This window comes from Centruroides sculpturatus, unplaced genomic scaffold (assembly GCF_000671375.1).
Source record: "Centruroides sculpturatus isolate CEXI.00-Female unplaced genomic scaffold, Cexi_2.0 scaffold345, whole genome shotgun sequence".
NCBI lineage: Eukaryota > Metazoa > Arthropoda > Arachnida > Scorpiones > Buthidae > Centruroides > Centruroides sculpturatus.
Genome location: NW_019384515.1, coordinates 529,998 through 552,158, shown reverse-complemented (window position 1 = coordinate 552,158; position 22,161 = coordinate 529,998). Strand labels below are relative to the sequence as shown.

The 22,161-nt window shown below is 30.4% G+C and overlaps 2 protein-coding genes and 1 long non-coding RNA gene across 3 annotated transcripts in view; all 3 read left to right on the top strand.

Annotated features, from left to right (window-relative positions):
- The window catches only part of LOC111622551 (Bardet-Biedl syndrome 4 protein-like), a 33,497-nt gene extending 20,955 nt beyond the window's left edge, over positions 1-12,542 (top strand). Inside the window, exons 6-12 of the mRNA XM_023364963.1 lie at positions 283-410; positions 495-549; positions 4,209-4,430; positions 5,562-5,712; positions 11,636-11,726; positions 12,117-12,258; positions 12,328-12,542. Coding sequence (XP_023220731.1) covers positions 283-410; positions 495-549; positions 4,209-4,430; positions 5,562-5,712; positions 11,636-11,726; positions 12,117-12,258; positions 12,328-12,447 — 909 coding nt within the window. The 3' untranslated portion in view covers positions 12,448-12,542. The remainder of the gene's footprint in view (positions 1-282; positions 411-494; positions 550-4,208; positions 4,431-5,561; positions 5,713-11,635; positions 11,727-12,116; positions 12,259-12,327) is intronic.
- Positions 12,543-15,490: 2,948 nt separating this feature from the next.
- Positions 15,491-16,425, top strand: LOC111622540. The gene is made up of 3 exons (XR_002756287.1): positions 15,491-15,585; positions 15,976-16,117; positions 16,187-16,425. It is a non-coding gene; the product is annotated as an uncharacterized LOC111622540 (long non-coding RNA).
- A 1,999-nt stretch (positions 16,426-18,424) lies between these two features.
- LOC111622539 lies at positions 18,425-21,883 on the top strand. Its single transcript, XM_023364942.1, has 3 exons — positions 18,425-18,989; positions 20,663-21,017; positions 21,133-21,883. The coding sequence occupies exons 1-2, from the start codon at positions 18,717-18,719 to the stop codon at positions 20,978-20,980; spliced, it is 591 nt and encodes a 196-aa protein (XP_023220710.1). The 5' UTR covers positions 18,425-18,716; the 3' UTR covers positions 20,981-21,017; positions 21,133-21,883.
- The last annotated feature ends 278 nt before the right edge of the window (positions 21,884-22,161 follow it).

Here is a 22,161-nt window from a genome sequence, read left to right as displayed (position 1 = left end):
TGTATTCATCAAACAAGCCATATACTTTTGATTCTTTTAGATTTGATGCAGTTAGTTGTGATGACATTTGTAATGACACCACAACTAACTGCAGTAATTTTTAAGCATATTTACAAATATGTTTAAAAATTTATTAAATTATAAGATGCTTTGAAAGTTTTTATTTCTTAATAATTAATATTCATTGATGATAAAATCAAAGATATTAATAAAATCACTTTTATTTTAGCTAATTGTTAATCCTTTTAGAAGTATTGATGATTCAAGTATTTTATTATTTAGGCTAAAGAATGTTTTCAACAAGCATTACAGTTAAGACCTCACAGTCAAACATTTTCAGCTCTTGGAGAATTGCATATAAATGCTGGTGATTTAAAAGCAGCAATGAATGTTTATAAAAAAGCTTCAGAGTAAGCGATAATAAATATTTATTTTAACATAAGAAAATTCAAATAAAACCATATATAAAATCTTGACCTCAATTTTATTTCCAGTCATTTTCCAGAAAATACATATATTAATACACAGTTAGGATTACTATACATGCAGGTAATTATTTTTAAAAAAATTCTAAATTAATTTTTAACTGTTACTAGAACAAAAAAATTTTGTTAATTCATATGATATATGAGTTTAAAACATATTCTCTTTTCTTCCAATGCCTTGATATAGCATTACAGGTGCTATCATGCCATCAACAGATTCAGAAGATTTAGATATAAAATTAGGACATCTAACTAAGATGATGTCAGTTTACCCTGGAAAAGAACATCCAGGGTAGTTAATATAAGGAATGTTTTTATAGTCTTATTATTATTTTTTCATTATGAAATTTGACCAATTTAACTAAAAACTAAATAATAAGTTAATTTTTAGTTTTTGCTTTGTTTGAACTTTAAATTAAAAAGCTGATTTATTTAATTTATCTAACTGAATTATGTAAATTATCCCTGAAATCATATTGTAGGAAGTTTACATGAGAACAATCTTTCTTGCCATTGTGCCATTTATTTCCATTTAAATCATATTTTATTTGAAATCATCTATAACTAAATATGAGCAGCATTCACTACAAGGATTCCGTTAAGACAACTAAAAAGTTTTAATTTTTTCATTAATTAAAGTTAAATAATTTTTTATGTAAGAATACATTCAATCATTGCTAACAGTCGAGTATTTTTATGTATGGCAGACTTAAAGAACAATTGTATTGCATTGCACGTGCAAAGAATCTTGGGGAACAGTTGTGATCAGCCATTTAAGATACTGTACATTGTCTTCAAAATTTTACACCTAAATGATGGTAACACATTGAACAACATTCTCTGTATTTATCTATACGTCATGTACTAGTATATCACCATACAAACATATAAATGCTTTTTCATAGTGTTTCTGAGGTTTTGTTTTTCAGTGCCATTTACCCAGTAGCCGACAATTTTAGAACAAATTTTTCTTCAATGGCATTTACATGAATTTTAGTGACAATAAGCTTATTGGTTGGAACTACAGAATCCTTTCAATAGGACAACTTTAATTATGATTATCCAGTACAGTGGGTGATTGGTTAACGAACATAATCCATTCCAAGACTTTGTTCGCTATCCGAATTGTTCATTAACTGATTATTGATTTACCATAGGTTTCTATGGGAATTTGATTAATTTATTCTGGGAACTCCCAAAAAATAAAAAAATATATACTTTCTTAGTACGTTTATTCATATGTAATAATAAAAATACATATATACACAGTCTTGCATTTTTATTAGTCATGTTTTTTCCGTTTGTGGGGGTTAAAGAATCTGTCCAATGTCGATTGCTTTTCTGTCTTCTTCATGATTTTCCAGAAGTAATTAATCGCATTGTAATTGTAGAGATCCCTAAGCCTATTAACCTCAACCTGGTTTGGATGCCATTTTAAGACCATTGTTCTGACATCCTCCCACTTCTTCAAAAGATCTTTAATAGCAGATATCGGCATAAATCCGCATTTTCAGAAGAAAACGTAAAAGAATTGTTTCTATCAGAAATATAAAAGGCTGGAATTACAAGGGAGAGTTTCAAAATTCAGGGGAATACTATCCGATCAGTATATACTGGGTTGAACGTCAATGTCATCATCTTGTGCACACCGAAAAGTTTAGAATTGTTGCCTGAAGACAAAGGAAGACCAATTGGTATTCGTTATTTTACGTTGTTTCTTCTTGTGTTTGTTCAGTGAAGTGTTTGTTGTCCAATCATAAAAATCTTTCGCGAAAGTATTCATTATCCAATTTGTTCATTAACTGATCACTCACTGTATATTACATATATCTTTAAAAACTGTAATTTAAAAAATTACTAGATATGTTTACATATATGACAGATATTTAACAATGTATATAAATATATGTATACATTCTTAAATATCTGTAAAATAACTTTTATAATATATATTTCATCAAAAGTTATAATAAATCTTTACAATTGTGAGAATAGCTTGGAAACAAAGGATCAAGTAGGACAAACATACACTACCTACAAAGACAACTTCATTCAGCATAATAGAAAAATTTATTTGTAAAGCATTCAATAATCTAATAAATATTTGTTTGAAATCTGTAATTTCTTTAATTAGTTTATGTAAAAAATAATATTTTATTAGATAAATATATTTAAAAATTATAAAATTAAAATACTTAAGAATGCTAAATTTTAGCAAATTACTGTGCTTGTATTGATTACCAAGAATTACAAAACAAGAGATTATTAGATCTACAAATAGAAAATAATAAATTATTGAAAATTCAATAACTATTGTTTTATTTCAGCAAGATATTATAATAGTTTACAATATCAAAATACAGTGGTGTCTCGTATAACGTACTTAATCCGTTCCAGGTGAACGTTCGTTAAGTGAAAAGTCCGTTATACGAAATGCATTTTCCCATAGAAATACATGTTAAAACATATAATTTGTTCCACAGCATAAAAAAACTGTACTGTATCATAAAAAAAATGAAAATGGAGCAGTCACCAATTATGCCGGGTAGTCAGATGATGTGAGGAGGCGGTGGAGAAACACTTTCTTCACACATTCATACAGATACAGACTTTTTACACATTGCAGCAGGTCTCTTTTTATTGTTTTTTAATTGGAGTCAGATTCAGGAGAGGCTACTGGAACTTGCAAGGTCATCTCCTCTTGTTCCATCCTTTGTTTTTTGGTAGCTTGCTTCTTGGAAAACATGTTCCAAGGTGGTCTGTTTCTCTCTCTTCTTCAACACCTGTCAGAAATGACGGCAAGGGTGTCATTGTAGAGATTATTGATCCTGTTGGCCTCAGCTCTGTTTGAATAATGAGTGTTGGTAAACTCATTAACCTCTCACCATTTGACAAAGAAGTTTTTGTCAACTTTCACTCCTTCTGATGATGTCTTGCTTTGTTTCAATTGAAATCACCTTTGTTTTTTAGAAGCCATGATTTGCACAACACTTGAATAACTGTAAATACTCTGCACTGAGGTGATGTATGTAATAAACAAGGGAGCAAGCCAAATCCCAACGTGAGCTCTGTACTTCAGATACACTAATAATACCTTCTAATAATACTAATATATTATAAAAATAGCAGATGGTCATTGGCAACAGCAAAAGAGTGGAAACATCATTCGCACTTGTTCACAGAAAGACCACTGTTTGCCTCACGTAACTGCTGAACGGAAAGTCCGTTGCTCGAGTCACGCAACGGCCAAACAGAAAGTCCATTGTTTGCAGCGTCCATTATTCAAGGCGTACATTATACAAGGCACCACTGTTATTAATAATTTAATCAAATTTTATTCAAATAATAATTTAATGGCACTATATATTGTAAAATACCATAAGGCAGGTTTTTAAATGTTATTTTTCTGTTTTTTAATTTGAAAAAAATATTTTTTTTACAGAGAATAACAACTAAAAAGTTTTTCAATAATAGTTTTTTCTCATTGATATAAAATATAATTTTATATTTGTTATGATAAAACTTTAGTATCAGTATCATGTAAAAGTTTTAAAATTTTCTTTTGTGTGATGCTTTCTAAATAATAATGAAAATAATTTTATTATTGATTTAGTATATGTAATTAAAATTGTATTTAATATAATTTTACATGAAAATATAATTGTGTATTAATGTTTTGTTTAATTTAGTTTGAATTGTATATTAAGTTGTTTTATATTTTAGTGTGGAATGTATCAAAAAGCATTTGAAAAACTTGGTTCTGCCCTTGCATATGATTTAGAATATGTTCCATCTATCTTAGCTGCTGGGAATATAATGCAAACTCATGGAGATTACGATGTTGCCTTATCAAAATATCGTATAGCTGCAATGTCAGTTCCTGATAGTCCAGCACTTTGGAATAATATAGGAATGTGTTTTTTTGGAAAAAAGAAATATGTTGCAGTAAGTTAATTTTTTTATTACATGAAGATGAAATTTTTTAAACAATATATACAATAAAATCTATGTAAATTGGAAATGCACACTACTGAATATTTTTTGCAGTTTGGTGGGTTTCTGTTTTGATCAGGTTTTCTTAACATAGAAAATTGCTCTGTTCTGAAGAATTTTTCCCATTTAGGCAGGTTTTCATTTTATTCAGGTTTCACGTTAGACAGGTTTTACTGTATGTATCCATTGACTGCATGTTGTTTTTATTTATGCATTGACACATCCCTGAAATACTATATCTAGTCTGTTTTATATTAATGAAATATAAAAATTGTTAATTTAATCTGTCACTTTTTATCAGTATTGATTTCATTTTTATTGATATTAATTAAGACTTTTAAGAATCTATAACTCTGAAAAAATTTTGCATTTATTGGAAAATGCCAAATAAATCTTAGCTTGTTAACAAAACATTTTGATTTGAAATTTAAAATCATTCATAAATTTATCAGTTCTGTATCATATTAAAGACAATAGTAAAACATCCACTAACAAAATATTTTGTATTAGTTTTTGTTTTGTTTAGAGACACTTGTTCTTTTATGATTTAGTTTTCTCTTCATTTACATACATAAAAATAAAATGATTTTCAGAAATTAATAATTAAGCAAGCATAAGAAATAATTGTCACTATACTATATATATCAAAAATTTATTTTTCCATTTTTACTTAATAGCAATTAATAACTTTTAGTTTCTTTTAAATGCTAATTTGCATTGTGTAAAAAAATCAAATTGAGTTTATTAAATGAGAAAATCTGAATTTTTTTCTCATTTAATAAGCAATAAATTTGTTAACTTTTTTTTAAATAACAGTTTTCATATAAAATACTTTCATTTATTTTAAGATTAATAAACCTGTATTAATATAAGATATATGAATTTTTATTTAAAGATTGTAAACTTTAATTAAATTGGAAATTTTTTCTATTTCAAGATCAATATTTCAGTTACTTGGATAATAAAAACAAGGTTTATTTATTATTTTTTCAGTTTAATTTGAAAATGTCAATTAACTAAATGAAGTTACAATAAAATAATTATTTTATTTTACAACTGTTTAATAAATATTTTGTTTTACAGGCAATCAGTTGTTTAAAAAGAGCAACTTATTTAGCACCTTTTAGTTGGAAAATTTTGCATAATCTTGGACTTGTTCATTTAACTATGCAACAATATGCTTCAGCATTTCATTTTCTCAGTGCAGCAATAAATATCAATCCACAAAATGGACAGNCTCCATTATCCGGACCTCTATTATCCGGATTTTCGATTATCCGGATTGTTCAAAATAAACAAAAATTTTACGAATTTGCTGATTTGCACTTGGCAAATTATGATACTGTTATGTACGTGATGGAATGAATAACTTTTTTTGTTTCAACAAAGTCTCATCCAGCACAGTGGTCGTAAACTCTTAAATATATTTTGCGTCATAATAAAAACATAACGTGACATACGTATTTATAAATAATTTATATTCAAATTACATCATTTCTATGACCAAGGGCGGCGTATGGGCAACGTGGGCCACCACCTATGCCTCGCGGTCCGTAGGTCCTCACGCCTCGAAAGTTTATGCATTACTTAAAAGCCGCGAAAAAGTTTTAGTCGTCATAAAACGATAAATAGTTTGTCAAATTTTTATTCATAAAAATGCAGTTTCGACTGCTTTTTATTTTATAAAATCCGTCTTCTTGCGCCACCAGAGAGCCTTTTAAACAATAGGTAGTCTGTTAGCGCTGGTCAGTAGTAGTCCAAATTCAATACGAACGTTTGTTTCTTGAAAATTTGATCACGATTTAAATACAGTATTTATTTTTAATATTACCGATATGTGATCGAAAAGAAAATGTGTTGTATTATCATTAAAAGACAAAGTATTTGTTTCGATTATCCGGATTTTTCCTTATCCGGACTACATTCATCCCCAATTAGTCCGGATAATCGAGGTTCTACTGTATTTAAACACGCGGTTGTTATTTTTTATTGTACTGTGCGTTTAAATTTCCTTAGCTGTTTGGACAACATTCTTAGCTTTCGCTTTGAAATTCTGGACATATCAAACACAAGAACTATTCAATAGTTCATTGTCGTCGGTTAAAAAAGTAAAATAATAATTTACAATCCATTCATATTTAAGAGTTAGGAATTTATATTTAGTTTTTGATGCAGTTATTTAATATATATTACACTAGAAACTTATTTTTCTGAATTGTGTTTGTCTGAAATTCCAATATATTTGGGATCTGGATGAAAGTCAAATAATGTTACCATACAGCTTTTTAAAACTATAATTATATATTATTTTAAAATAATTTTTAATTTGTACAATTATTCACAATGAACATTGTTATATATATAACAATGGTATGTTATATATATATATATATATAGAACTAATTNATAAATGTAGTTTTGGCATCCTTCTTCTGCCACGTGACCTCCACTTCACGCGTATCATCCGGCAGCACGCTAAAATCGGATTTTAGCGACGTTGCCGACGATAAAGACAAGCTGCTGCTGCTGCTGCGCCTGTTACTGATAAGAACCGAAGATTCCGAAGAAAAAGGCGATGAAGTGGTTTCCTGTTCACCAATGTCGGAAGTGGTGGTGGTGGAACAGGAGAAAGACAATTGACTGTGCTCAGAGATGGAATCCAGATCACTACAGTCGCATTCCGTAACCCAAGTGAAACTAGAACTAACAAATAAATGTATCGGTTTAAAAAAAAACCCCTATTTATTAATTTAAAGAAGCAAAAATGAACGGTTTATTCACTTTCTAGACAGCTGAGGCGTTGTTTGAGTGACAGCATCTTTACGCATTACGATCGCCGTGACGTCTTCAGTTTCTACTTCTTTATTTTCGGGAGTCGGAGGCCTGTAAGCGCTGCTTTCCACCTTCTTCATGAAATCGCGAAGTTCCGTGTGACTCTGAAAGACATTTAAAACAATTTTAGGAAAGGTAAAATCGATCGCGTCACGAAAAAATATGTCAAGAAAGGAACACCCATATACCACTTTAGAAAATGATGCCGAGCGATTCGGAAGAACGTCTCTGATTGGTGGTTTCCTAGTGAATTCTTTAGGAAGTGACGAACTGTATTGTTCCTTACACGTCTGAATTTCCGATCTAGCGAGATTTTCTTCAGACTTGCATCTTTCTATCTCTTCGGATTCGGAATCTTGGTCCTCTTCGAATGGTAAATCCAGGTCACAGGAATCGAACGTCATTTCGTTTTTGAAGTTCATTTCGGAGGCGAAAATGTCTTCCTCGCTTAACTTCGCTTGAATGGATACGTCGCGATTGTCACTAACTTTAAAATCTTCACGAACGTAGTCATTTGAAGAATCTTCATAGTTGTCGAAAGAATATATGCTGGATTGTTTGAAGAGTTTCTTAAAGTCTTCGTTAGTAAGAGAAGTTAACCATCGTCCGTCGCAAACGTCCGTCCATTGAGTTTGAATTTCTACATCGCGCGTTAGAGGAGTGGAAAGTTGACGCCTGTACGTCCTCTGGGTGTTTGCTATACAAGAGGGACAAGAGGTGGCAACCTCCATCGACTTGGGCCTCACACGTTTCAAAAGTGGACATTCGGGGGCGTATTTACATTTTCGGTAAGGAAGGGTTGATTCCATTAAATCTTCGCTTTCCGGAAGAGTACTGTCGACCAGACGTGCGAAGTCTTCCGCCCACGTAACCAACAGATGAAAATCGCCACTGGGTGGTCGCGGGATGATCCACACATGTTCCTCTTCTTGAAAACGCTGCAAGTCGTTGAAGGCTCTACAGATCTCGTCCTAAAATAATCATTTATTAGTAATTTAAGTTATTAAAATTTTATTATATGTATAAATTTCAATATTTTTCTTACGTGAATTCAAATTTTTACGGCGGATAAAAAAAAACCAAGGGTAATTGTTTCAAAACCGATACATCATTTAAGAGGATAAAGCGGAATGTTAATTTTCGACGTCACTTCTTTTAAAAACGGTTCATAATTTCTGACATCACTACTATTGAATATAACGGAAACGACGTCAGAAATTAAATTGTTTAATTAATTCCTTCATTACTGTTTAAGACTCAAATTTTCTCAGACAATCTTCTAGTTATAATTCAATTATATACTTCTCTAATATTATAATGGAATTATCTGATTAAAAACAAATTTATTAAACTAATCTATAGAAAATGCAATAATTCATAATAAAGTTTCGTAAAATGCAAATCTCATTTGATCTATTCTCTCGTCAATTATGTTTAATTTAAATCAATTCTCTACCTTTGTGACATTATAATATGATTTATTACCAATAAAGAGCGTGAAAGATCATCGCGTGACCTTTAACATTTGACGAATAACACGTAATGTATTTTTGTGTCATCGTGTCAAGAATTCAAAATTTCAGTATCAGAGTTTCGTCCACTCAAAAGTTATACAAATTCTGACTAATACAGGCCTTACATTAGTCATTGTTTTTATTAGTCAAATTTGACTAATGGACACCGATTGACTTTTGGATGTTACTTTGAAAGTGTATATTTAGTTTTAATCATTTATAACTAAAAAAAACGGAATTTCTATTATTATATAAACACTACTTTCAAGTCGTAGTGGTTATTGATTGTCAAAACAACTCAAAACCGGAAACGGAAGTTCAGTTTTTCTAACACATCGAAGACAATATACCACAGTTTTAAATTTTCAAAGATGCATCCAATCAGAATAGATTTTTTTTTTTTCAAATTTGAAATCGAATAACCAAATAAATATAAAAAATATATATATATATATTTTTTTTTTATAATTATAGCAACAGATTGAATTTGTTTAATTCTTTAAATAATTGTATTCTATTTAGAATTCTTTAATACCTAATAATGAGTATATACTACTTGAAAGTACTTTTATTACAATTTTATTATTTTAAGCCATAGTAATTTATATATACAGCGGTGCCTCATATAACGTACACCTCGAATAACGGACGCTGCAAACAACGGACTTTCTGTTCGGCAGTTACGTGAGGCAAACAACTGTCTTTCTGTGAACAAAGTGCAAATGATGTTTACACTCTTTTGCTGTTGCCAATGACAATCTGCTATTTTTATAATGTATTAGTTTTATTAGAAGGTATTATTAGTGTATCTGAAGTACAGAGTTCACGTTGGGATTTGGCTTGCTCCCTTGTTTATTACATACATCACCTCAGTGCAGGGTATTTACATTTATTCAAGTGTTGTGCAAATCATGGCTTCTAAAAAAACAAAGGTGATTTCAATTTTAATAAAGCAAGAAATCATCAGAACGAGTGAAAGTTGACAAAAACCTCCTTGTCAAATGGGGAGAGGTTCAGGAATTTACCAACACTCATTATCCAAACAGACTGAAGCCAACAGGATCAGTGATCTCTACAATGACACTCTTGCCCGTCATTTCCAACAGGTGTTGAAGAAGAGAGAGAAACAGATTACCTTGGACATGTTTTTCAAGAAGCCAACTGCCAAAAAACAAAGGATGGAACAAGAGGAGTTGACCTTGCAAGTTCCAGTAGCCTCTCCTGAATCTGACTCCGATTAAAAAACAATAAAAAGAGACNTAGGACAGAGAGTTAAAATATATATATATATTTTTTCACCTAACCAATACATTTAACTAGGAAAACAAAATATATTTATAGTCTAAAACTTTTTGATATAATAAGATATTTTGCAATATAATATGCTTATATATTTACAATATAACACAGTGGTCAATAACTCTCCAATATTGCGATAGAATAAACATAGACAACATACAAATTCCAGCACACTTGAAATTAAGAAATATTTACTAACATTTTCATCTGTTTATAACAGACATCTTCAAGCATATAATGCAGAACAAAATGGCTACATTAAAATTGAACACATTTTCACAAATAATTTACATGTTCAAATTAAAATCATTTCTGGAACAAAGTGCGTCTACAGTTTAAAATTATTTTTGAATAACTTACAAAATGCGTTCAAATTATTTCCCGTAAAAAATTAGTATTTGAGATAAATTAAATATAAGTCTACCCCCTATAACACTGTTGATAATTCTCTTTTATATGAATTCCATGTTGTACGAGTCACTTAGATTTTACAAATACGTGTGCCGGGCTGTGAACGGCTCACGTATTTGTAAAATCTAAGTGACNCATAATTGTGAGATTGACACTTGATTTTGCTGTATTTCACGAAAATTTTAAGCCTAATTCTATATTATGATCTTTAAGAAAACGGAGGAAAACGTTTAAGTTTTCTTAAACGGAGTTTAAGAAAACTTATACTTCCACGAAGGAAGTATAACAATTTATTGTTAAAGGGATGAGAATGTCAACATTCACCCGTATAAACAGGATGAATCTAACATTGCACAAACCAAAGATTACTTTCTATGTCCCATTTCAACACACCTTCTTTGTCTCTCTGGATTACTTCTGACTGCACACACATAAACTCTCTCTCCATGTTTGATATTAGTTTATAGGAAAATGGGACCACACCTTGCAAAGTGACTCGTTTATGAGTAACATTTAGTTGTGCATTTTGTAACCCTTGTAACCTAGATTTAGCTCTTTAGATTAAACTTTGTTATGTTTATAAACCTGACTGCCTGTCATTTCTTGGAACCTATCGACTTACTCTCAACCTCTCCACTCCACTAATAGCCCTCCTAACCATCCAACAGGCATAGAGATCAGGTTTTACCAACCCCTGCTGATTAAATGGTCATTAGAGATCGCCACTCGACCACCGACTAATCGTCTCGTACTGTTTTTGCATATTAGAGGATATTTGATGATTTTAATAATTGCTACGTAGCCTTTTTTGAGCTACTGTATATATATAAAAAACAAATTCTGTGACATTAATTCATTTATAAATGTCAATCAAAAATTGTTATTTTGTCAAAAATATTATCAGAAATTGGATAAGCATAAAATAGAAAAAGTTAGAAAAGCTGTTAAAAAATAGAGAAAATTCCTAATTATTTTGATGTTTTGATGCATTACTACATTGTCTTTAAAAACAATTTTATTGAATAAATTCTTTAAGATTTGATGAATTATATTTGTGAAAAATTTTGTTAAAAATGTTTTATAAAATTAATATTCTAATATAAATTTTAAATTTAATTTCAGTTGCACTAAAACATTTACAAGATCCAGGGAATGCAAAACAAGCTTATGAACAAGCAATTCGTTTCGATCAGTAAGTGTTATTTTAAAACTATAAAACCTAAAGTATATTGGATAGAACAGATAGTTGCAAATATGTCAAGCACAGCTTTCAAATGTTCACAGTTTTAACATATAAATGAAATATATATTAACATTTATTCAAAAATCATTATATATAATGTAAAGAAAAATCTTTTATATAAACTTTTTGAATATAGAGAATCACACCTAAATGCAAAAATGCATTTAGGTGTGATTCTCTACATGTACAGTTCCAGTTTTTTGGTAAAGTTGTTGTTTATTATACCATATATGTAAAAAACAATACCAATATTATAGTGCTTCTTTTCTATTTCAATAATGTCTGATATTTATTTCATTTTGTCTAGCAATTGTTTGTTTTTTGTTTTTTTTTCTTTAGGAATGACCCTATTATTCAACTTAATTATGCTGTTTTCTTACACGGAATCGGAGAGCAGAAAGCTGCTATTACTCAGTTGCAAGAATTTCAACAATGTTGGACAAAAATCCAAAAATCTTCGGGAGGTGACATGAATGATAATGTAAGAAAAATGTTTTTGTACAACTTTATGTAAAAATTCAAACATAGTAATAATTATTTATAATTTTAGCTTCTAGCAACAGCAACAAAGTTAGCAAAGGCTTTACAAATAAATGAAAATTTAACAAGCGATCCACAAACAGAAGTAAAATCCGTCCAGCCGCAGCCATCAGAAGAAAATCCAAAATGATACATTAGTTACTGCAGCATTTCTAAATTATTATTTTATTATATTATCATCTAAATATCTATTGTATTTTTGTAAAATAATGCAAAAGAAGATAACTTGCTTAAGTATAGATATATTTAATTTTATATATGAAAAGGAGAAACATAAAATTATATTAGCAAGTATACAATGAATTTCTTTTGTTTCAGAATATGTGCAGATGAAATTAAACTTAACTTTACAGTTTGAAATGTAATACAGTAGAATTGTATTATAATTACAGATACTGTTATTAGTTGTTTAATAGTATCAGAATTAGCATGTCCCAAAATATATGCACTGTATTTTATGCCTTAAAAGACACATCATTGTTTTGGACACATCAGGTTTTTCACATTGATTTTTTGGGGAAAAATATTCTCAGTATAGGATGCATTTGGCTTATGGGACACATTCTAATTTTCAGATAAACTTTAGGTACAGAATAGTGCGTTATATAATAAGTATAAAACACACGAGTGGTGTACCCAGGATCTGAACTAGAGGGGAGGCAACTCATAGTTCCTTTTAGTGCAAGAATAGCAGCAAACAGCAAAATAGTTCTAAGATTTCACGACAGATGGCTCGATGGCTCTAGGCTCTATTCTATCACAATATTCATTATTCAAACTGATACTGAATTGATCCATCTGTGCTGTGTGTCAATTACTACACTTTAATTTTTCTTCTAGGGAGGGGCAGCTGCTCTTCCCTGCCCCTTGCTGGGTACATCCTTGTAACACACTATTAAGCGTATACAGTAACTCAAAAAAGTTTACGTGCAGCAGTTAAAAACTTTTTAAATGTCCCAAAAGACCTTGATATTATTCATTACTTCCATTTTTTTTTGTATTTAATGCTTAATGTATTGTTTATGAATATATAAAGTTTTTTAAACGATGAGCATTGAATATAAGCATGATAAAACAAAACAAATCTCTTACAAAATGTATGCCAAAAAAGTTTTCATACAAGTAGATTATTTCTCAAACTCTCACTCTAAAATATCTCTAAAAGTTCAAATATATCCATTACTAGCTGTTATTCATTATAAAAATTAGGCTCATTTTGTGACTGCTTTTTGTTCTTGCTAAATTCACAATATCATGTAAAGAAAATATTGATAATCTGAAATATGAATGGGAGTTGTCACTAAATATGCATCAATTAATAATTATACTTCATAATGAAGGAAAAACACTTCATGAGATAGGAAACATTATTGAAAAAGCCTATTCAAGCATTAAAATGGTAATTGATAACTTTAAAGCAACAGGTAATATACTCTCAAAGTCTAGATCAGGATTACAAAAATATTAACACCTCAAGAAGAATGAAAAATTATAAAGAAAGTAAAAATAAACTTGAAAGTAAATAGCATCAGAAACGGCTACATCTGGAAATAAAAAGGTTAATACAGAAAAAATACTCAATATTTTAAGAAGGGCTAATTATGTACTGTCAGACTGAAACCATTGATTTTTAAAATCAAAAGAAGATTCAGAATTTGCATAAATATTAGGGAAATCAGAATACTTGGAAGTATGTATTATTTAATGATGATAGAAATTGGGATTAGAGAATAACTTCATATTCCAATAGGATAATGACACATTGTTCACATGGACATTATCTTCATATATTGTGTGAGAATGGTTACTGTATAATGTTCAAAGACAATGGTGTAGACTTCTATAATCACCCCAAAGATCATTTGTGGAATTTATTAAAACAACTAATATGCAACCATATTACATCTAAAAATACACTAAATGCAACCTTGCAAGAAGAATAGTATAAAATAGATGAAGAAGACACTTCAAAACTAGTTTCATCAAGGAGAAACACATTTAGAAGTTATTAGACAAAAAGAAATTGCTACAAATTATTAGCATGAATTTGGTTAAGTTTATTCTATACAGCTTGTATTTGTTTTTTTCAAATTTCTGCATCTTGCTAATATTGTTATTTTATGTATAGTGCTAGTTACTTTTTAATTTCTTATTATATATATGATGTATATATAGACAATTACAATAATAAATATATACAGTGTTCTGAAGCATAATTGTGAGATTGACACTTGATTTTGCTGTATTTCACGAAAATTTTAAGCCTAATTCTATATTATGATCTTTAAGAAAACGGAGGAAAACGTTTAAGTTTTCTTAAACGGAGTTTAAGAAAACTTATACTTCCACGAAGGAAGTATAACAATTTATTGTTAAAGGGATGAGAATGTCAACATTCACCCGTATAAACAGGATGAATCTAACATTGCACAAACCAAAGATTACTTTCTATGTCCCATTTCAACACACCTTCTTTGTCTCTCTGGATTACTTCTGACTGCACACACATAAACTCTCTCTCCATGTTTGATATTAGTTTATAGGAAAATGGGACCACACCTTGCAAAGTGACTCGTTTATGAGTAACATTTAGTTGTGCATTTTGTAACCCTTGTAACCTAGATTTAGCTCTTTAGATTAAACTTTGTTATGTTTATAAACCTGACTGCCTGTCATTTCTTGGAACCTATCGACTTACTCTCAACCTCTCCACTCCACTAATAGCCCTCCTAACCATCCAACAGGCATAGAGATCAGGTTTTACCAACCCCTGCTGATTAAATGGTCATTAGAGATCGCCACTCGACCACCGACTAATCGTCTCGTACTGTTTTTGCATATTAGAGGATATTTGATGATTTTAATAATTGCTACGTAGCCTTTTTTGAGCTACTGTATATATATAAAAAACAAATTCTGTGACATTAATTCATTTATAAATGTCAATCAAAAATTGTTATTTTGTCAAAAATATTATCAGAAATTGGATAAGCATAAAATAGAAAAAGTTAGAAAAGCTGTTAAAAAATAGAGAAAATTCCTAATTATTTTGATGTTTTGATGCATTACTACATTGTCTTTAAAAACAATTTTATTGAATAAATTCTTTAAGATTTGATGAATTATATTTGTGAAAAATTTTGTTAAAAATGTTTTATAAAATTAATATTCTAATATAAATTTTAAATTTAATTTCAGTTGCACTAAAACATTTACAAGATCCAGGGAATGCAAAACAAGCTTATGAACAAGCAATTCGTTTCGATCAGTAAGTGTTATTTTAAAACTATAAAACCTAAAGTATATTGGATAGAACAGATAGTTGCAAATATGTCAAGCACAGCTTTCAAATGTTCACAGTTTTAACATATAAATGAAATATATATTAACATTTATTCAAAAATCATTATATATAATGTAAAGAAAAATCTTTTATATAAACTTTTTGAATATAGAGAATCACACCTAAATGCAAAAATGCATTTAGGTGTGATTCTCTACATGTACAGTTCCAGTTTTTTGGTAAAGTTGTTGTTTATTATACCATATATGTAAAAAACAATACCAATATTATAGTGCTTCTTTTCTATTTCAATAATGTCTGATATTTATTTCATTTTGTCTAGCAATTGTTTGTTTTTTGTTTTTTTTTCTTTAGGAATGACCCTATTATTCAACTTAATTATGCTGTTTTCTTACACGGAATCGGAGAGCAGAAAGCTGCTATTACTCAGTTGCAAGAATTTCAACAATGTTGGACAAAAATCCAAAAATCTTCGGGAGGTGACATGAATGATAATGTAAGAAAAATGTTTTTGTACAACTTTATGTAAAAATTCAAACATAGTAATAATTATTTATAATTTTAGCTTCTAGCAACAGCAACAAAGTTAGCAAAGGCTTTACAAATAAATGAAAATTTAACAAGCGATCCACAAACAGAAGTAAAATCCGTCCAGCCGCAGCCATCAGAAGAAAATCCAAAATGATACATTAGTTACTGCAGCATTTCTAAATTATTATTTTATTATATTATCATCTAAATATCTATTGTATTTTTGTAAAATAATGCAAAAGAAGATAACTTGCTTAAGTATAGATATATTTAATTTTATATATGAAAATGCCTATCATGTTATCTAGAAACTAATTATTTAAAAATTATAATTTATATTAAATTTATGTAAATATATGGTTAATGTCAAAGTTATAATTACACAATAATTATTTAAATAAAGTTTGAATTAAAAAAAAATTGTTTTGAATCTAGTTACTACTACAATTTTTTATGTATAAGTTTATTTAAGTGAATTAATTATAATTATTCATAATTTAAGACATAAAAGGATTGTATTTATGAGTTGCACTTCAAATAATTATAATTATTCATAATTTAAGACATAAAAGGATTGTATTTATGAGTTGCACTTCAATATCTTAGATTATAAGCGAGATTAGCATAATGCATGGNAAAAAATTGTTTTGAATCTAGTTACTACTACAATTTTTTATGTATAAGTTTATTTAAGTGAATTAATTATAATTATTCATAATTTAAGACATAAAAGGATTGTATTTATGAGTTGCACTTCAATATCTTAGATTATAAGCGAGATTAGCATAATGCATGGCTTAAAATGACGTTTAATTTTATGAACAAACAACATTGAAAATGAATTAATATTAAGTAAAGAGATAAAATTGAATCTCATTTTCAGTTATTTTATAAAACATAGAGCCTAAATCCAATAAATGTAAAAATTTTTTTAATGAGTTTAAAATGTTCAGTTATAGATAAGTTATTGTCCATATAGTTTCTGACATTTTAAGCAATTAAAATAAAGTAAAAACTTTTGCAAAATTAGATTTTCAGCCAAAATTTGTCATTACTCCAAACATTTCTTTAAGAATTTCTGTAATGGTACTTGGAATGAATATAATAGTACACCTATTAGTTATTGCATAATTTAGTCTACATTAAATTGTGATATAGCAGAAATTCCTATATTAGAACTAGTCTTTAATAGTAACATTGCGCAAGTTACGCAACAATTGTTGGTCTTAGCTACCTGAGAAAGTCTCCCGTTACATTTTCTCGAAGGCAACATGATGCTTTCTCGTGAACTATTAACCTCTGCACGGCCGAAATCGTCCGTGAATATCATCAGAGACGGCCGAAAAGAGTCAGTCGCCGTTTTAGTCCTCGGAGAGGAAAGAAGTCGTCGCCCATTTAATAGTCGCCCATAGGATAACCTTTTTTGTGTGTGTGTTAGTGCACGATCAAGCCTGGATAAATCAAAAGGGACATTTTGACTGGATATTTCACCCCTGGATACATTCTGAAACAGCCCATAAGAACTATTACCTCGTTCTCCGATTCAACACGACCCGACAGGGATATCTATTACCAAAGGTATTTATCACCACGCGAACCATATGTGAACTCTCTCCGCGACAACACTTTATCCAATTTATTTTTAAATAAACCCTTGTTAATAGTTAAGTGTATCTGAGTCACTTCCACATGTCTCTCCATCGGTTAACCTTACGAATCCGTCTGACCACGTAGAGGACCGCTCGCGCAATGGTGTGATGTAATTGCCGTCTCGGCTTCAGTGCTCCGTTAAACACGGTGGCACTAAGGAGGTGCCGACCCGAAAGGTCACAAAATTTAAATTATATACACATCAATTCCTTAAACTATAATACGAAATTTTCTATATTAAGCAAGCATCTAGCTCAAGCAAATATTTGAAATTTTAATTAAAGGAACGTTAATAAATAGAATAATAATATTCGAAATTTATAATAGATGGCACTAATGGACGAATTCTACGGAAACAAACTAATTATTTCAATACTTTAACTCAGTATTTAAACAATGGTAAATTATTGCTGCATTAGAGATCAGAAATACTTCAAATATCCAGAGCCTTGTTCAGTTCAGTAATGCAGAATTCATGTTATGTCTAGTTATGCTAATCTTGAACTAGTTCCTAAAGTAATCCCTACTTCTAAAGTTCTAAGTAGTTCGGTCAACATTCTGGGAAAGTGGGGTAATGTCGTGCCTCTAACCCCCGTATTCACCAACGCGAGTTAGAGTTAGGGTTAACTCTCGAGTTATTGGTAAATTGGCATTCACCAACTCCGAATCTCGAGTCAAGCACAATAACTCTAACTCTAACTTTAGAAAATCGGCGAGTAGACGATAACTCTAGGTTTGACACCTGCGCGAAGCGATCTATTTCAGGGGAAAATGGCGACATTCGACGGGGACGAAGCCGAAATGCTAGAAAATCTGAAATATCTAGATTATGTAGATCGTATGGAACGAAGAAGTCGGCAGATTATTTCTCCAAGAAGAAACGACCTTGAACAATTGGACGATTACGACTTTCTATGTCGATATCGTTTGCCAAAAGAGAGCGTAAGAAACGAATTGGTCATCATTTAGTTTCAACATCATCGAAAAATTATGCGATGTCGCCGATGGAACAACTGTTGTTGGCTCTACGTTTTTATGCCACGGAAACATTTCAGTTGGTCGTAGGCGATTTAAATGATTTAAGTCAATCATCTGTTTGTAGAGCGATTAATAGAGTCAGTTTTTTAATTGCTCAAATCTCAGCAGATTATATCCAGTTGCCTAAAACAGAATCTGAAAGGAAGCAAGTAAGTAGGCCTAATATCCCTTTATCTTTCGCTACTATAGTAATAAAATAATTTTATCTTGTTTTTTTTACAAGTTTCTATATTAGAATCATTAATTTAAATTATATATAGTCTTTATTCGTTTAGTTAATACATTACTTTTCAAAGTATAAACTGTAATCTATACTAATGTTTGTAAGTTTGTTTGCAACAGGTAATCTCCGAAACTACTCGTCTGATTTCAAAAATTCTTTCACCAATATTTAGAATGGAACTTCAGGGTGGACATAGGCTGTATATTATTCCGTTAAACATTCATATAAATTAAAATATATAATCTAGGTTAAGGCTTTTATGTGCAACAGATGGCGCTACGAGTACGATGCCCTAAGTTTGCTTTTCTGTGAAAATGAACTAGAGCGGATCATCATCTATCTACGAGGCGTGTCCGGAAAGTAAGTACCGTTTTGGAAAAACTCACATAAAAAATATTTTTTCAAAACGAAATTTATTTTTACATGAAAGAGCATGTTGGAAACTATTTTTCTACATAGTTACCACCATTGTTCAGACATTTGCCATATCGGGAAACCGACTTGTCTATACCCTCTTCAAAGAAAGATGCCGCCAGTGAAGACAGCCACTGCTGAACATTGATTTGTGACAATCTCATGCAAAACAATTTTGAAATTTGTGGAAACTCATCACAAAGCAATCTTATTGGAACCGTCTGTTTTCAAGAATTTTCTCATTCACTTTTGCAATCAAACCATCATTGACAACAGAAGGACGGCCACTCCGTGCTTCGTCATGAATATTGGTGCGTCCAGCATTGAATTGTCGAACCCACTTTCTCACTATTCCATCACTCATTACATTTTCACCATAAATCTCTACAAGTTGACGATGAATTTCAACTGGCTTAACATTCTTTGCGTTCAAAAACCGTATTACAGAATGCACTTCACAGTCGGCAGGATCGGCAATCGTCTTAACATTTTGAACGCTCACTAACACATGGAAAAACAACACAATCTGTCTCTAATGGCGTCACTGGACTGACAATCAACCAGAGACACGTGTATGCAGGTGCTGAACTGCGATACTACCACTGCGGTGGCGGTAAAACAAAACGGTACTTACTTTCCGGACACGCCTCGTATCTGTATAAATAAAAATATAATGTTCGTTTGTTCCTACCGATTCCTTTGAAATTTTGACACAATGCTGCATTCGAATACGCACGTGTTTTTATATAATATACCTGTCGAAATCTCCCCGGGAGATGGACAGGATTAAGGCTTACCGTAAAGAACTCTGCTTCTATTTATACTATTTTAGATGCGGTTTTTTTTTGTGTTTTTGATTGCGTTTTAATAGGGTACGTCAACAGAATATACACTACAAAGGGATTTTTCGATATTCCCCCGCGGGGGAGAGGGACAGGATTAAGACTTGCTGTGAAGAACTTGGCTTCTATTATACTATTTCAGATGCGGTTTTTTGCTTTTTTGATTGCGTTTTAATAGGGTACGTCAAGAAAATGTACACTTAAGGGATTTTTCGAAAAATTCCCCCCCACGGGGGGAGTGTTATACATTTATAATAGATACATTTTGAGTCACAACAACGCATGGTGGGGTCTGCTAGTAAAATATAAAAATAATAGATCAAGTATATATTTATATTTTCAGATAAGTCAAGACTTTTTTCATTTGAATGGTTTTCCATGTGTGTATGGAGCCATTGACTGCACCCACAATCCAATTCAGTCACCGGGAGGAGAAACTGCTGAATTATTTCGAAATAGAAAAGGATATTTTTCTATTAATGTTCAGACAGTTTCAGATAGCCAACTTAAAATCAGAAATATAGTAGCTAGATGGTCAGGTAGTTCTCATGATAGCACTATATTTGCCAATAGTCATCTGTGTGCTGTGTTCAAGCAGGAGACATTCCATCAAAATATCATCTTGGTTACAGTGGATATGGATGCAAGGCATATATATTAACACCAATATTAAATCCAGAAGGTGATCAAGAAAAAAGGTAATTATTACTTTTATAATAGCCTATATATTATTAAAATGTATTTAATGCATAATATAGTTTTAAATGATCATATATATTTCAAAATTAATACTAATTATTTTTTCTTTGAAAGATATAACAGATGCTACATAAAAGCACGGAACACAGTAGAATGGCAATATGGTTTATGGAAACGACATTTTCCCTGTTTATCTGTAGGTTTACGTTGCAACCTTCAAAATGCTATGGCTGTCATAGTTGCCACAGCAGTGCTTCATAACATTGCAATTTCCCATGGAAATATGACAGTTCCAACAGAATTTGATATTTCCATGAATGAAGATGTTCCGGTGCCTGTTGTCAGAAGTCAGGATGCAGCTGGATTTGCAAAGAGAAATGCATTAATAGCAGATTTCTTTAGAATTTAACTTTTGAAATGTTTGCATAATCTTTTAAGGTTATCCAAACATATTTCAGACATTGTTATTAAATTAAAAGGCCCTTTTCAGGGCCATAAATTTTCCTTAAGAGTTAGCTAAATCAATATAAGTAAAAAATTTGGCAGTTTTATTTCACCAAGCAAATGAAAAGTAGACAGGAATCCTGTTGAAAGGCAATATTGTTTATGACAGACATTACCCATGCCTTTCTATTGGACTACATAATTTGCAGAATGCAGTGCATATTATAGTTCTTCACAATATTGCACTATAAGATGAAAGTATAGCATTATTTCATGATGATGATAATGCTCATTTTTTAACTTCAGATGTGCCTGTACAACTATGTAAATACCAGAAATGTTCAAGGTTTTGTGAAAAAGATGCAATAATTCAGAATTTTTTGTTTAATGTTAAAATAAAAATTTCATATATTTTTAAATAAAATTTTGTTGTATTCTTATTACTGTAGTACCTCAGGATACAAAATTAATCCGTTCTGAAACTGAGATCGTATCATGAAAATGTCGTAAGATGAATCATTTTTCCCCATGTGATTACATGTAAAACCAAATAATCCGTTCCAACATGAAAAACACACTCAAACTAAAGCTAAGTAGTACATTGAAAAAAAATAACTTTAGTAAGGAAAACACTGAAAAATGCATTTTGTAGTTGTAAATGTATAAATAACCATAATAGAATAATAGTTGATAAAAAAA

Excerpts from the sequence above, each read along its gene's own strand:
- LOC111622539 (XM_023364942.1), top strand. The coding sequence starts at position 18,717 with ATGTCGATATCGTTTGCCAAAAGAGAGCGTAAGAAACGAATTGGTCAT. Across the intron at positions 18,990-20,662 it reads CAGAATCTGAAAGGAAGCAA|ATAAGTCAAGACTTTTTTCA; the intron begins GTAAGTAGGCCT and ends TTATATTTTCAG.